The sequence below is a fragment of the Triturus cristatus genome, chromosome 10 (assembly GCF_964204655.1).
Source record: "Triturus cristatus chromosome 10, aTriCri1.1, whole genome shotgun sequence".
NCBI lineage: Eukaryota > Metazoa > Chordata > Amphibia > Caudata > Salamandridae > Triturus > Triturus cristatus.
The window spans coordinates 902,370,686-902,387,777 of NC_140593.1; the positions used below are offsets into that span (position 1 = coordinate 902,370,686).

General features: G+C 45.8%; 1 protein-coding gene across 3 annotated transcripts in view; it reads left to right on the forward strand.

Annotated features, from left to right (window-relative positions):
• LOC146796212 (uncharacterized) overlaps positions 1-17,092 on the forward strand; it is a 403,367-nt gene that overhangs the window by 92,835 nt on the left and 293,440 nt on the right. For 2 of the 3 annotated variants that reach the window (XM_085628712.1, XM_085628713.1), the window contains exons 4-5: positions 8,712-8,828; positions 15,436-15,656. In XM_085628712.1, the coding sequence (XP_085484838.1) occupies positions 8,712-8,828; positions 15,436-15,656 (338 nt within the window). The remainder of the gene's footprint in view (positions 1-8,711; positions 8,829-15,435; positions 15,657-17,092) is intronic. The other variant, XM_085628714.1, reaches the window with a different exon arrangement.

Consider the following 17,092-nt stretch of genomic DNA (forward strand, 5'->3'; position numbering starts at 1 on the left):
TTGTGAACACGGGCCGAGCGCCCGCGAAGAATCCGGGAAGTGGAGAGGTCCGTACAGAATGCCGAACTTCTCGCTCCGTAGCAACGAGGCCAGTCAAGGGATCTCCGTCTGAGACCCGGAAGTACTCAAAGTGACAAGCCCCGTGTTACCTGTAGGCGGAGCTTATAAAGGCCCCGCGCGACTCACCCGAGGAGTCTGGGAAGTGTAGTTCTAGTCTCTTAGTCGGTCTTACGCCTACGCTGCGCCTCCGCTCTCCTTCGTCCCTGCACTCTGACAGTCAAGCTCATTGTGACAGAATATAATGGAGAGGATACTTGGGACTGTTAAGAATCGTCTAAGGAAATTATTCTGCACTACTTGAAGGCGAGCCGGATTGCAAAGGTCCCACACTCCAGTCCCATACAGGAGAACAGAACACGAGCGAGCCTTATAGATGTTAATTATTGAATCAATGGGTCTGGATCCTAATTTGTTTGTAAACCTGAACAATTCCTCCAAGTTTTGGTTAAAGCTTCCAACCCTTGTTTTAACTAAATGATGCCAAGTGCCGTTCTCAGGGATGCCAGGGAAGGCATGGCTTGGCAGTTCGGGCTGGACTGTTCTCGTGAGGCACAGGGTCAAGACTGATTTGCATATGGCTGTGTCTGAACTGGGGTGGCAAAGTGAGCTAAAGAATGATGATGGATTCAACCCAGATCTGTGACTGGGGGTGGTTGTTTGGAAAGTTTCACCACTCCATCCATCATCTCCTTGTGTTTGCACTGCTCAACAGTTCCGAGGCCTCTCCTGAAGCCATACTGTATATCAGAGAACTTCGCACTTTGTTACCCAGGTCTCCAGCCGATCTAAAATGACCCTGCCCATCAGTTTACATGTACAATCAATTAATGAAATTGGGTGATAGCACCTTGGGTCTGACCTGTCCCCCTTTTTAAAAATGGGTACTTTGATCACAGTGGCCCAAGATTTTGGAGGACCCTGAAAAGCTGTACAGCTTGAAATATTGGTCATCAGTGGGAGCCAAATAACAGGATTTGCCAGAAAAAGGTCAGCGTGGACGTCATCGTGGCCAGATGTCTTGTTCTTTATAGTTTGATTGAAGGCTTTTTTTAACTTCCTGAAAAGTTAGAGGCACCAGCTCTGAAGTTCCCTGGCCAATTTTCTTGTTGCTATGATTTGAAATGCAGCAGTGCTTACCATTGGAGCTGTATAAACTACAAAAGTGTTGAACCCACTGCAAGGGCGTGTACAGGAGGATATATCTCCCTGAGAAGATCTGACGCTTTGGGAATACCCATACAGGACACCACACACCTTATTTCGATATATGCAGACAACCTCCTCGTATATCTGCGTGACTTGGTGGGCGAAGCAAACCCACTCCCCGATGTCTTTTCCGCCTTTGAGGCCATATCAGGATTGGCTATAAACGCAGGGAAGTCGCACGCTTTCTATTTCCAAGAAGGATTGCGCCCAGACAGGATCCAATTCGGCACTTACCAGATCCCTATAGCGCTGGATACATTTAAATACCTGGGTATCCATGTGTACAGGACTCAACAGGACCAACTGAGGGCAACCTCATGAAGGCAATTGCTTCGCTCCGCTCCAGCATTTCCTTCTGGACGTCCCTGCCTTTACCAGTGATGGGAAGGATAGCCATCTCCAAGATGGTGATGCTCCCCCGCCTATTGTACTTCTTTGTTAATTTACCCCTATTGGTATCACCGTCCACATTTCGCATCCTAGACACGTTACTATTGGACCTTATTTGGGGCAGGGGCAGACGTAGAGTAAGCCTCAAGAAATTGCAATTGGCATCGAACATGGGAGGGTTGGGTGTCCCCGGTTTCCGGGCCTATTACTATGCCTCCCAACTACAATGGCTGTCTTATTGGATGGCAGGCAGGAACCTACAAGAAATGGGTTATGGCACACGAGATCTAGAGCGAGGCACACTACACAGTATGTTGCTCCCGTAAATGAAAATATCCTTGGACGGACCCCCATTGTTAATAACGGCACTGCAGCGCTGGAAAAAGGCCCTACAGTACACCTCGGCAGCGACCCCCTACACGTCCAATATTCCACTATTGGGGCTGCCAGTTCTGGGAGGTAAGCTTACAATGACTAGGTTGCAGGATTGGATAGATGCGGGAGTGGCAGAGGTGGGATCCTTCTTTGGGGTTGGTGTCCTCTTGGACCATGCCACGATTGTGAGGAACACTGGAGCTCCTGATAGACTTTACTTAATACATGCATCGATAGTACATTATATAAGGGCGACATGGGCACCTCAACGCAGCGAACCCCCACAGCATGACTTGGTACAGCTACTCTATCACATGGGGAGGGGTGGCCACCTAGTTAAATGGCTTTATACAGGCATCCGAGCACAGGCTTCCACTGACCTTACGAGCCTTCGTGCAAAATGGGTAGAAACTACAGACATGCTGATTACGGACAAGGCCTGGGAAAGCATTTTAGAACATCCCAAGAGGGTCTCCCGAAACGACAAACTTAAGTTCATACAAACCATGGTTCTCCACAGATCTTACTTAACCCCAAAGAGGATACAGTACATGTTCCTAGAGGCCCAAAACCGCTGCCCGAGATGCAAGGCAGAGGAGGCTGGCTTTGTGCATATGTTATGGGCCTGTCTGCACCTTAGGGACTACTGGGGTCAGATCTGGAATATGCTTGGGGAAATCCCACATCTCACAATAACAGTCAACATATCAGAGTGCCTGTTGGGCCTGCGCAAGCGCACCAAAAATCGGCAAGTTAATTTGCGTTTTCTGTACCTAGCGATTATATTATATTGGATTGGATGAGATTGAAGTCCCCGAGGAGCCCCCCACTACACATTTCGCGAGAGGAGGATATTCGATGGGGCAGTGCTGAAAGCGCGGCGCTCAGACGGGAGGAGGCGTGAGGACTTAGGATACGTCCCATCTCTTTGGACTGGGACAATATGTTAGAAGAACTTACACAACTAGACGTCCCACTTGCATTTGTTGACCCCGCCTCATGAATAACTACAACAAAGTTTGCATAGTTAGTAGTAGCTAGAGCAAATTACACGGTAGGGTTCAAGGTACATTGGAAATACAGGTCAGAGACCATTGAAAATTCAAGGTGGTGAAACGGAATAGGAGACTGAACACAGACGGACCAGGAAGGGGAGGGGGGAGGGAGTAGTTGATACAGGTTAGGGCTTGAAGGTGCAGATACAAGACAAGGCTCTTTTGAGAAATTAGTACATATTATGGACGAATCCATATGTTCATTTTATTTACACTATATATTTTATGAGGTGTAATGCTGGATACAATGATTTGAAGTGTGTAAATTAATTACGGAGAAGGACGGGATAATGACCAACAAAAATGAAAATGCCACTGATATTTGTAATGGTGTATTGTATTCTGACTGAAGGCTCAATAAAGTGTTGATCCCATGCATCAGGCATAATTGTAGCATCAATGCTGCTATTGTGGGAGCTTTGAAAAAAAGTAGAATTGACCGTTTTCCAGAAAAGTTTGGGATCTTTAAGACTAGCTTCATGCAATTGTTCCCATGCCTCTTTTCTTATGGCCAATTTACGTTTCAGGATAACCTGTTTATATTCATTTCGAAGGTGTCTGACCACTAAATTATCCCTAGTTTTTTTCCCAGTGCCTTAATAAGGTTACTGTGAGAGCGTGAGCAGTCACTGTTAAACCATTTATAATTCCTCTGGGGTCTCGGTCTCCTGTCCCTTTGTAATACATAAGCCTTGTACGGCCGCAGACTGATCCGCCCTTGGCCCGGGCGCGTCCCGCGCTGCGTGAGCCCCGTGCTGTTTTTAAAGCTCCTCCTGGCACGCTGACGGGTTACAGCAACATTGTCGGCTTGTAACGCCGCAAGGAAGGCTAGGGGTTGTGGTATCGCTCCCTCGGCTGACGATCTGGCAACGATGGGCTCCTGCGTGGCTGGTGAGCCGAGCTGTTTTTAAAGCACCGCCTGGCGGGTTGCGACAACATTGGCGGAAAGGAAAGCCGTGAGTAAGTCTGGGGGTTGTGGTCTCGCTCCCTCTGGCTGACGATCTGGCAAGGACATGTCAGTTTAAAGTTTAAAACTTGACATTCAGTTTAATTGTTAAATTTCTTTACTCTTGAAATGAGAATTTTTGTTTAACAACTACATGTCTGCACATCAAAATTTTTTAAATCATTTTAGAACATAGTAAATGATTGACCAAAGGCACCTTTTATTACTTGTTATAGTTGTTGCTTCTTTCTGTGGTATTCTTCAGTCATTCTAAACTACAGTGGTCTTATTCTATAAAAGGTTTTTCCTACAATTTGGTATAAACTGATTTGGTTTAATATTTCAGTGTGAGAAAGTGGCTCTGTATATACTGTTCCCTAATAGGTACAGGGTGTACAGTGTCCACAGTCCCCCAGAGGCTGATAGAGGTCAAAGTTAGGTATGACCTTACTCTCAAAAGTGGTAGCTTGGTCGAGCAGTAAGGCAGTACCAGAGGACAGTGTAAAGCATTTATTGTACACACTCAGTCAGCAAATGGTTTCACACACTCAATAACTGAACTCTAGGCCAATGGTTTATATATATAAAATATATGCTTGTTTTATTTTTAGAACCACAAAGGGGATAAAAATATACTTTCTCAGAAGGAGAGGTTGAATATAAATACTTTTGCCTTAAGCAATACATTTTTGTAAACAGTCACAGTTGGTTGCAATGAACAATCCTATTTCCTAAACATAACAATGCATTGAGCTCAATGGTAAATTCAGGTTATATGTAATAAATTACTTTTCAGATTACTTTTGGAATTCCAGGTCTGGCTCCTAGATCCAGCCCTGGGTTAGTATTCAGAATCAAGTGATGAAAGTCGACTTAATAACTGTAATGATTTTTAAATAATATTTAGCTATTTCAAAAGTTAGCACTTTGAAAATATTTCAAAGAAAACATTCAATGAATCTCTATGGCAAGAAATTCAAATTGCAGGTAGAGTACTTTATCGTTACTTTAGTAATCCAGGACTGGGTACCTAGACCCAGGACTGGGGTCCTTATCAAAAACAGGTAAGTAATTTCGTTTGCAGAAATGGTACGATTTTAGAAGAATATTTCAAATTTGCAAAAGTAGACACTTAGAAGAAATTTCACAGAAAAGCAGACAATGGTTTCCTATGGGAGAAAAATGGTTTAGAGGTAAGTATAGTTGTGGACACTTTTCAGAGTCAGGGCTGGGCACCAAGATCCAGCACTGGGAGCTCACCTAGGAGCAGGTGAGTAAATTCGTTTTTGTCACTTGGCTGATTTTTAGTGAATATTTGCAGTTTTGAAAAGTTCACACTTAGAAGATTTTTCAAGAAAAAGCCAGTCAATGTTACCCTATGAGGAAAATGAAGTTAGCGGTTTAAGGGTAAGTACTCGACTGACAGAGTTGAAATTCTGGGCATAGACTCAGGCGTCCCCCAGTGTCAGATAGGTACAGTTGGTTCACCCTCAGCGGTTTCAGGACGGCCGGGTGCAGAGAGAGTTAGGCCCAATGTTATCCTATGAGGGATAGGGGGGCCTTGGTTGGTGGCTGCTGTCTGGCAAGCCACGCGGCTGTGGGAGCTGGGCTCCTGGTCACTTACTCAGGGCAAGTGGGGTCGTAGGTTAGTGTAGAGAGTGCACTGCCAGGGCCACTCGGGCGGCTGGGTGCAGGGTGCTTTTGAGCCCTCGGGCGCTCAATGGAAGTCAATGGGAATGTTCCGGTTTGGAAAAAGGCTGCAAGCTCGGGGACGAGGATGCTTCAGATGCCACCACCACTTCGAGAGGTAAGTTGGGTAGTTGTAGGTTAGGTGGGTACCCCGGGATTGGGCACAGGGGGCCGCAGGGCGCCGGGTGCAGGGGTGCCTTTTGATGTCGGAATCTTACCCTCTTGTTGATCGCGGTTGGGGTGGCACTCTGTTCTGAGGCTGCAGGCTTCCTCCGGAATGTCGAGGGGGGTCCTTGGGTGCCGGACTCGGGGTCACAGTCGCCGTGGGGTCGTCCTCAGGGTCTTTGTTCACTCCGGCACTGGCCAGGCTTGGCTGGTGCAGAGTGTGCTGGGTTCGCGGTTCCGGGCTGCTGCCAGGGGTTAGAGATAGGTTTCTGAGTAGAGCCTCTACTCATGGGAGTCCCAGGGGCTTAGAGCCAAAAGGTAGCCAGGTCCTCCGGGGTTGGTGAGGTTGCTGGCCACGAGAGATGCCGCGCTGGTGCAGGTTCGAGAGTCGACAGGCCGGTAGGGCTGGGGCCAAAGCAGTTGGTGTCTTCTTCTCTTTTTAGCAGCTGCAGGGCAGGTCCTTGTTCTTCTTGCTCTTCTTGTAGTTTTCTGTCTGGAATCTCAGGGAGGAAGGTTCAGGGTGCTCCTAAATACTAAATTTAGGGGCGTTACAGGTAGGTGAAGGCCAGGGACCAATGGGTCCCTGTCCTGGGGTGGGTACACCCCCTATCCTGCCTCTCTCCTGTGGGAGGGGGGCAGTAGCCTAATCCTGATAGGGTAGGGCCTCCCATCTTCAAGATGGCGAGAGCCCGGAGATGTGTTTCACCTCGCCTCCCCCACCTGAGGGGTGGGGTGGGCAGGCTGGCACATCCCCTGTCCTTGTATGGGGTTTCCGGCCAAGCTTCCCGCCAGAGTGGGGGGTTGCAGTGGCCTGGGGAAACTCCAAATGGCGGTATGCCTTTGAAGCTTCCCTTTGCTCATCCTGGGGGAGGAGATTTCTCACCTCACCCAGGATGTGCATTGTTGCAGGCCCGGGAGAGCAGGGGCTCTCCCACCCAGGGGTCCAGCAACGTGTCTGCTGTGTGGCAGCCTGGGCAGCCTCAGAGCAGACGTGGATTGTAGGTTAGCTGTGAGGGGGCATCTCTAAGATGCCCTCTGGGGTGCTTAGTACATTAAATCCCACACTGGCATCAGTGTGGGTTTAATGTGCTGAGAAGTTTGATACCAAACTTCCCAGTCTTCAATGTTGCCATTATGGTGCTGTGGAGCTCGTGTTTGACGAGCTCTCAGCACCATGTACTCTTAAATGGCAGCACTGCACTTACAGTGCCCAGGAATGGACCCGGGTACTGTAGGGGCACAGGGCTCCTGCTCCTGTGCCCACACCATAGGCGTAAGGCACCCAGCCAGAGGGGTGACTGACATATGCCTTGGCAGTGTAGGTGATGGGCATGGCACACAGAGATGTGTGCCATGTCGACTCTTTGTTTTGTCCTGCACCCAGACACTCAGCCTGCAAGGCAGTGTGTGTGTGTAAGGGTACAGGGCCTCTGAGGGTGGCACAATGAGTGCTGCAGCCCTTAGAGGCCTTCCCTGGCCACAAGGCCCTGGGTACCTAGGATACCATTTACCAGGGGCTGACATGTGGCTAGGGTTTGCCAATTTGGAGTTTGTGTGGTTTAAGGAAGGAACATAGGCCCTGGGCACCTGATTGGCAGGAACCCAGGGTACACTCAATCAAAGTACATTCAGCAATTTAGCAAAAAGTGGGGGCATACCATGCAAGAAAGATGGCACTTTCTCACATTCAGTGCATTTGTTTTTACTTTACAACTGGTTCTCTGTGTTTGCTCCTCAATGAAGATCTTGGGCTCAAAATGCATAGGTGCTCTCAAATAAGGTCTAACATAATCCACGTATGTGTTGAAGCCTTAATATTTTGGACATATTAACGTAATATGATCAGAAACAGAGGATAACATAGTGAGGATCTTAAATATTTGATTTATATAAATTAAGCAACTTTATTTTTGTTGACATTTTTATTCAGGTGGAGTTACTATTATACCAGTTTTATGTGGTGCCCGAGCCTTTATTGCTTGACTTTTTATTGGGCACGATTAGAGGGTTTCACCGACCAAATAAGCTAATCTGAAAGCACACACACAGCAGTATTAGTTCAAGCAATGCTACTTTGAGCAGCACAGATGTCACATTAGGTTTGAAGTCAAAGGGAACTTAATAAGTTATTATATTTGAATTGAACCATAGTTTTTAATAGATGGGAATTTGCATACATTGAAAGATGTATTCTTCACCCTAAAAGAGTAGACAGCAAGGCAAGCAATACACCTTTCATTTGGCTGATCAATGCTGAAGGGCCTGAGCTGAACTTGTTACAGGACCGTCTGGGAAAGAGTTGCAGTGACCCATTAAACCCTATTTTTGGTGTGACTTTTTAGCCTATTATGGGGGATAAACAGGCCAGTGTGCTGCTTATCTACTGTGCTATCTTCAGTGCAGCATCTAATAAGAGAATCTATATGCTCTGTTATTAATCATATCTGATGGTACAGCAGGTAATTATCCGGAGCAGAATCCACAGAGTGTTTTTCAATTAGTGAGTACTCCATAGTCCTGAAAACTCAAGAGTAGGCATTTCTAGGCTTCATAGCTACTACTATCAAGTGTTTAATTTTCACGCTTCATAAAAAAATTCTAGTGTCTTATAATTGATCATCTCTATTTTGTGTTAACATCCCTTTTATACAAATAATAATCCATGTTAGCGTACCGCAATAGTTTGATACCTTTGTTCAAGAGGCATTTCACACAACAAGGGTGCTATGAACATGATTGATTCTTATTGTTGTTGCAGCGTGTGCTATATGCCACATAAATTGACCTATTGATTTGATGTAATGTAATTGTTGTTCCCTGAACAGGTAGTTCCCCTGCTAATGTAGACATCTCACCCGAATTTGGTCAAAATTACTTGTCAAGGGCAGACGTGGCTGGAAGTTCCAAAGGATGTGAACTGGCCGAAAGCGCTGGCAGTGCAGGCAAGTCATGCTATTCCTGTGTCTGACTAATACTTAATTCCACCCAAAGACCATGCTGACTTTAGAATGCACTCTACACACAACATTGTCTGTGTTAGAAAGCAAGGACATTGACTCTTCATCTTGCCTTTGACCTTGTCCCCAGAGCTAAACTTTGGTAAGTTCTTTGGAAAGTAGGGGTACCTATTAGCTTTTTGACATTAATCCAGCTACTGTACATAGGTAATTTTGCCAGAGTTAGGTAGTGCCTGGGAGGGGAGACCACAGGGGATATATATTTTTATTAGACATGGCATCCGCCAGGGATGTGTCCTGGCACCAACACTTATTTAAAAAAATATTCATTAATGGGTTTATTAGTTACCTTTTGGACAATGAAAATGCCCCCACCCCCACACATGACTGGAACTGAAGTCCTGGGTCTGCTTCTTGCAGGTGATACACTTCTACTGTCCAAAACTGCAAGAGGCCTGATCACCCTTCTGGGGAAATTTAGTATCTTCTACAAGGACCATGGCCTTGAAATAAATAATAGCAAAACTAAATATATAGTCTTTGCCCATCGAAAAAAAAGCCAAAGGGACTGTGGTCTTAGACTGGGTCAGTCTAGATCTGGTTCTTGAATTCGATTATCTAGTGGAAAGATTGAATGACTTTCCACAAATAGCCTGCCCAGATTGGGAAACGTACAATGATCTTGAAGCATAGAACTGCTCTATTGTTAGTTTTGCTAGTAAGGCCCCATTGTATCCTGTATCACCAGTATTGGAAATATTCAAGGCCCAAGCATGTGGGGCAGCATTATATGGGGCTGACCTGTGAAGTTACTCTAACCTAGACCCTCCTAGTGAGAGGTGAAAACTTTTATTAAAACCCTATTGAGACTTCTTATAAGTGCTCCGCCATTACCGTTAAGGTTTCATTTAAACTTAAGACAAATTTCAGATATAGCCTGCTTAAAAGCTATCCTTGATTGGATTAGATTGTGGACAACTGAGGATCTGGCCCCATATAGAGATTGTCTTAATGAGATACTGACAAATCAGCGGGCACTAATAATCCCTTGGAGTGACTGAATATTGGCTTTATGCTGCATTAATTCTGGCAAATGCCAGGGAAACTGTTAAAGTCGGCTACTGGCAAGTGTTACTAGTGCAAGAATTTTGTTGGTTCCTGCTTGTAGCCTTACAGATGAATATCTGTCTTTTAAATGTAGTCCAGATTTTTAAAGATTTTTTTAACTATGCTAATATTCCCTTGCTGAGAACTTTGTTTATTAAATTTAGTCTTTGGCTTTTGCCATTAGCTTCTTTTACACACTCCTGGAATAAAAAGATTAAATCCTCGAATCTTTGCCCCATAGCTGAAAGTGAGGGCCCTTTATTATTCTTTTGCTATGCTTATGCAAAGCAAAAATAACAATTGATGGACAGAATGCTGAACAATGTCGTACATTCACCCCAGTACAGAGATCTGGGCCTAAATCCATCGTATTTTTGCTCACCATGCCATTCCAGTTTGGACCCAGCCATATACAAATCAGTCTTGACCCTGCGCCCAATGGGAACAGTCAAGCCCGAACTGCCAGGCCAGGTCCTCCATGGACTGGAAACAAGCATCCTAGGACTGGTTTCGGGCTTTCAGCCCTCATCAGCTAGGATAGCTTTACTCCAGTGGCATGGAGAGCATGGGACCCACGCCTGGGCATACCCGTCCCACTCGGGATGACAAATGCAAAAACTACAATTGATGGACAGAATGCAGAACAATGTCGTACATTCGCCCCAGTACAGAGATCTGGGCCTAAATCCATCGTTTTTGCTCACCATGCCATTCCAGTTTGGGCCCATCCATATGCAAATCAGTCTGGAACCTGCGCCCAATGGGAACAGTCCAGCCCGAACTGCCTGGCCAGGTCCTCCCTAGACTGGAAACAAGCATCCTAGGACCGGTTTCGGGCTTTCAGCTCTTATCAACCAGGATAGCTTGACTCCAGTGGAATGGAGAGCACGGGACCCACGTCTGGGCACTCCCGTCTCACTCGGGGTGACAAATGCAAAACCAACAATTTTGCCCAAACTGGGGTGGTGTGGTGAGCAAAAGAACGATGGATTAAACCCAGATCTTTGTGACTGGGGGTGAATGTTTGCATTGTCCAGCATTCCGTCCATCAATTGTTTCTTTTGTACATGGCGCCCTAAGTGGGAAGGGTATGCCCAGACGTGGGTCCCGTGCTCATCACACCACTGGATTCAAGCTAGCCTTGCTGATGAAGGGTGATGCCCTGAAACCGGTCCCAGGATGCTTGTTTCCGATCCAGGGAGGACCTGGCTTGGCAGTTCGGGCTGGACTGTTCCCACAAGGAGCAGTGTCAAGACTGATTTGCATATGGCCGGGTCCAAACTGGAGTGGTGTGGTGAGCAAAAGAATGGTGGATTAAACCCAGATCTTTGTGACTGGGGGTGAATGTTTGCATTGTCCAGCATTCAGTCCATCAATTGTTTCTTTTGCACATGCTTGTACAAAGCAGCATGCATGCTGGCTAGCCCCTTTTTGCTGGCTTCTTGGGCTCACTGACCGGCCTAACGCCCTAAGAATATGCAAGTCAGATAATAGCACCTGTATAGTATATTCGATTTCCAACTATCTACACTCAATCTGGCATATTAGGGCAAGAATTGTTAGGAGAAATGCATTATTATAATGACACCTATTTATGTTTTATTGTCTTACAATTTTATTCTCGTAACTACTGCAGTGCAGGTTTTTACTCTACTTACACTGCGAGTGCTTTTTGAGTTACTCCAACCCAGAGGTCTTCAAACCTTTTCCTCTGAGCCCACCCCCCAACTAAAATGTTTTGAAGTTGGGCCACCCTCCAATACTATTTATCTGATAGAGACATCTAACTTTGAATTCTCCCCAGACTGGATCCCCCAAAAATTCAGCAGTACCTCTGCGCGCTTCGGGCCGGCGTTTTACTGCTCCGCAGGGACGTAGTGTCCGGATAGGACGTCAGTGGAGCCATATAAGTCCGCTCTTGTACGCGGATGTCAGTTTCTTCTTTTCCACGCTGCAATGCGGATCCGGAGAAGTCGTATCTGGACATTTTTTGGCCTACTGTGATGAATTTTCATCAGGAAACAGTGTGCCTTATGCCCTCTAGGTTTTAATCCTGTGGGTCCTGTGCTCACCAGATGTCGGGTACGGATCCACACTCTATTTGTATGTGGTGCTTAGGCAAGCACAAAGACTGCGTTGCCTGTCAACGGTTGAAGCTGAAGGCGCTGCGGGAGCGGTGCATGAACCTTCTGACGGCGCGGATGTTGTAGACTTCCAACTTCTCATGACGTCGGTCTTCCTCCCGGTCCAGATGTCGTTCCCGGGAGCGCTGACCTTGTGGCCGGGATCAACAACAGCGGTCCCAGTCTCCAGCGAAGTCTCACAGTAAGCGGCATTGCAAGAGATCCCGGTCTTCTATGACCTCTTCTACTTGCGATGCAAATTGCGGGAAAGTCTCACGATCTAGTGCTGGGACTCCTGCTCCGGCGTCGTGCCCGCGCCTCCCTGACTTTCCTGGAGCCGGAGTGACCTGGGGGCAGATGGAGTACTACAAGGCTCTTCATCTGAACTTTGGGCCTCGTCTCCCTCTAGAGTGCCTGCGGGCCCCAAGGAAGTTGTAGGTGCCGCAACCGCATCATCACCGGCAGGTTCGCCCTCGGTGGCAGTTCTAGTGTCCGACTCGGAAATGCCAGTGCACGATCCTTTTGGTCCCCCACTTGCGGTGTTGACTGACGTGATGCCGGTTGTTCCTGCAGTGGCCCTCCCAGCGACGATGGCAGACTCCGAGTTGGAGTTGCTGTGCGTCGTGAAGCAGGCTTTGCCACGACTTCAGGTGTCTACATCGACGCCGGTTGAGGCCTCTCTATCTTTACAGGTGGAAGTCGGCCCGACGTTGTTTATGGAGCCGTTAGCGCCGGTCATTTCTGTGAAGGCCCTACAGGACCAGTTAGTAGAAGGCTGTGTGGGGATGATTCCTTTGGAACAACCAGGCCTTGTAGACAGCTGGGTGTCTGAGTTGGGTGAGGCAAGCCGTTTAGATTTATCCCCTGCTTCCTACCTTTTGTCGACCCCTGTGCTGTGGAATGGACTCTACGGATTCTATTGGCCAAGCTATGGTGTCTGCTGTAGCTCTGCACCAACATGCATGGCTTAGGGCGTCTGGGTTTTCAGAGGCTGTCCCTCCCAGCAACAATGGCGGACTCCGAGTTGGAGTAGCTGTGCATTGTGGAGCAGGCTTTGCCACGACTCCTGGTGTCTACATCATTTGTTTGCTATTGTGTAGCTTTGTGTGGTACTGAAGAAGAGCCTAGTCTCAAGAGTTCATAACTTTTGGTAAAGGTAGAGCCTAGTTTCAAGAGTTCATAACTTTATGGTATATGCCTTACTCTATGTAGAGAATTGGTTTGCTATTGTGTAGCTTTGTGTGGTACTACTTGCGTCGTATGTCTGTATGCTGCCAGGTAGTTAGGTCTGCTATCAGTTTACTCGGAGTACTTAGCCTCATGCGGGAGTCACTCGGATATGTAACCTAGGCCACTAGGGTCATGTTGTATGACCTTTATAGATCATAATTATTGCTTTCTTTGGTGGTACCCTCTTTAGGGGTCCTGATACTTCTCACTTTGTAGAGATTTTTCATAACCAGAGTTGTTAGTGCGGCTAGTTTTTCTACATAAACAGACTGCATATACTCTATTAGTGCCTGGTTTTCCGAAGTACTGTGGGTGTATTGTGGAAAATTACACAGGCTATGGTTCCTTCCCTTCTTTGGGGGCATAGGTAGTTCCTTGATTCTTCTTGGAACAGGGTTTTGGACTTTTTAGCGAGACCTCCTTGATAATATCCATCAACGTTCTTTGCTTATACATATCTGACAGTAGGTATTACCTGTCCTTTGAAGTATGCAGTGAATTTTCTCAGCACTTATCAAGCCTCAAGATCTCCTGTCGCTGCTTCTTGAGGATGCGTATTTTTTTTATTTATATATATATATATATATATATATATTAGTCATTTACGTTATAAGTATTATTAGTACTTTCAATCAAATCTTGTTTTGAATCACACTTTGTATTGGCTTGTTGCTGACAAGGGCTCATCTTTATACAGATATTTTATATTCAGTACCAATTTTTCTGATACTATTGGTAAGAAGCATTGTCTTAATGTCAGGCAATATTGCCTCTTTTCACCTGCCTCTCTATGGCAGTAGTTGTATCTCACATCTCCTTCCATCGCTCTGGAATGGCTTTTGCCGCGCCGAGGAATGGTGTATGTTTTGTTTGTCCCTAAAGCACAAGCCGCCCAGGTTCCTACAGCCCCCATGCCACCTGGCCTCCAATCCTTCATTTGAAGTGCGCTCTTTGCTGCCCCATTCCTCATGTCTTTACCTGCCCAAGTATGCAAACTGGCGGTCACTGTTTGCCACCTAAGCCTGTATGGCTTGAGTTGTAATGTTCCTCTTTGGCACAACTCTGCTGTTGTTCACCGCTGATTTGGGGGCCTCACAGGCTTCACTCACTTCTCTGTAAGCCGTGATATCTGACCTCCATGCCCCTGGTGCCTAGTTATTCTGATACCTTCTTTACCAGTTAGCGCAGGACTTTAGAGCCTCAGAGAGACGATTCTGCAATCGTGTAGTTGCGGCCTCAGCCCTCTGGGTCTGAATTTTGCTAATCTCATTTATGAAGCGAACCAATTTTTTGTTAGTAGAGCTTAAACAGATGTCCTCAAACTCTGCGATTGTTGCAGAAGTTACCTCAACTTCAATTGTTTTGCACTGGTGCAGTGTTTAATTGTGACAAAGTATTGGTCAGAACTCATCCTTTTTGTGTACTGAAAAGCTCATCAGTTTTTACTTCCATCAGATTTGGGTACCTGTGTTCTTTTCAAGCCCAGCTTCACATGTGGAAAAACTTCATTATAACCTGCATGTTCAGAGAGCTCTTAAGGGTTATTTAGATAATAAAAAAAATCCTTCAGGAATATCGGTAGGTGCAGTGTCACCAGTGTCTAGTAAAGCAAAGGTAAGCCTGCTAGCAAAGTTCCAATTGCTTGCTAGATCTCTGGCATTGCTACATTATTTATGTTTTTCCTTCATTGCATCATTTATTTTTATTTTTCATTTCAACTTTTCTCTTATTCAGCGCTAATGCTTGATGGATTATCCAACTGCAAGGTGTCATTTTTTGTTTATGATCTTTGTTGCACACCATCCAGAGCAGTTACGGTGTCGGAGGACTGCGTTGTAGTTATTTTCCAACAATGTTACTACAATACATAGACCTCCCCAAAAAATTATAAGCAGATGTGGTTTGTGACCAGAGTTTGAGTAGCTCAGTCTTGTTTCAGAGTTAACGTTCCTCGATGACACATTTATATGAATATTGATAATTGTAGAGAAGAACACCTTCTAGGAGTGTTCTTCTCCTATCATTACTGAGAACTGCGAAGAGTAATGGTTCTTAGATTGAGTTTGAATTCTGCCTCTTTGCTTCAGGGTTGAACAGGCCATTTTCTAAGCACTTCTCTCTTATCTCTACAGCAAAAATGGCACGATACAGCAGAAAGCAGAATCTTGTGGACAGTGCCGGGCATCTGGATGGCAGGCAAATCCTCACCCAGGTGACAGACTATTCTGACCTGATCACCTCCCTAGATCTGGCCCCTCAGACTAAGAAGATCATGAGGTACAGAGAGACTGGGGTTGTGGACCAGCTACTATCTCTGCCAGCACAGCCTTTGTGGAATCAGCGACTGCAACAGGTACAGAATGTGGTGTCCGAAGTGGTCCAGATTAATTAACAAATGCAAAACAACTGCAGAGAATGTGCATTCTGATGTCTGTGTGTTTGCGAATTTAGTGGTAGTAGATGGGCTACCAGTCTGGAAGAAAGAATAGGACTAGCGGGCTGGAACACAAAGATCTAGTGGGGGATGGACATATGGCTATAACATAGGATGTCCAAGTGAGATACTGGGCCATAGAAGCTAGGCTATTGAAGGTTATTAGAGGGTATAAAGAGAAGGCACTGACTAGGCTAGTGAGTAGAATTTGAGCTATTAGCAACAGGCTGATAAGGGACTATAGGGCAAAGTTTAATAGGTTGTCACGAGGGAGTTACTAGAACCCTAAAAGTGGTTGCTTATTTTATCCTAGCAGTGAGTTATGAAGGAGATGTAATCACATGTACACCCAATGTGCAAAAAAAAAAAGAAGATGGAGGGCGGCCTTAAAAGGAAATGGATGAAAAGCCCAGGTATAGCAAACTTTCTTTTTCATCTCAACTTTATCTCTGCTGGTGGCTGTAAAACTACCAATAGCGGGGTAGGCAGTCTGTGACAAAATCATCTATCTGAAGTAAGGTTAGTTCTTGCAGCATTTGTGGGCTTAGTAATTTTGTCTCTTGTTGCACTGTACTAGTAGATCAGCCTACACTAGTACATAAATAGACATGTTTAAATTATGGAAGGGTAAAATCAGGCTAGCAGTAGAAAAAGACTGTAAGAGGTTCACTGTTCACTAAGTAAATTTCTAGATTTAATAAAAGACTAGTGTCTCAAAATGTTGAGAGATCAGAATATCTTGTACTTCTGAGACTTGAAATGAGGATTGCAATTTGCCCAAGCATTTTACCTAGTAAACAACTTGACATTACCAGTCTAGTGGTGAGGTCTCTAAAGGGTCAGACCCCAAGAGTCTCTCTATATCCTTTTGACTCTAGCTGCAGACTGGCCTTTATTGTGGCTCCATCACTGCCCCGGACATGATCACACACAGCTGCATTTAGGTGCCACTCTTGTATGTTGACATTGGTTCCTCTTTTTCCATTCCTTTCAGTGCAGATCTGGAGTGCGGCTCCTTCTGATTACCTTTTTACCATTTGTTTTCCTCCAAAATAAAAGGTTATTAGCAGTGTTGTAGGGATGTAAACACCAAAAATTACAGCGTTCAAACTATGCTGCTCTTAGCATAAGCACATGTTTATCACAGACCCTTGTGGGTCAGGCAAGGTAGTCCGCATTCATGGCACATAGCTATGGCTTAATCTTCCTCTGAGTCCATTGCAAACCTCAAACTGATGTTTTTGGATTTACCTGGGAAATCTTTGACTCCGCAGAAGGTGGTGGCCATCAATGAAGCCATGCAGCAAATATTTATTTTGGCTCCAACCCCTTTAAGCATGCCTTCGGCCTCATTG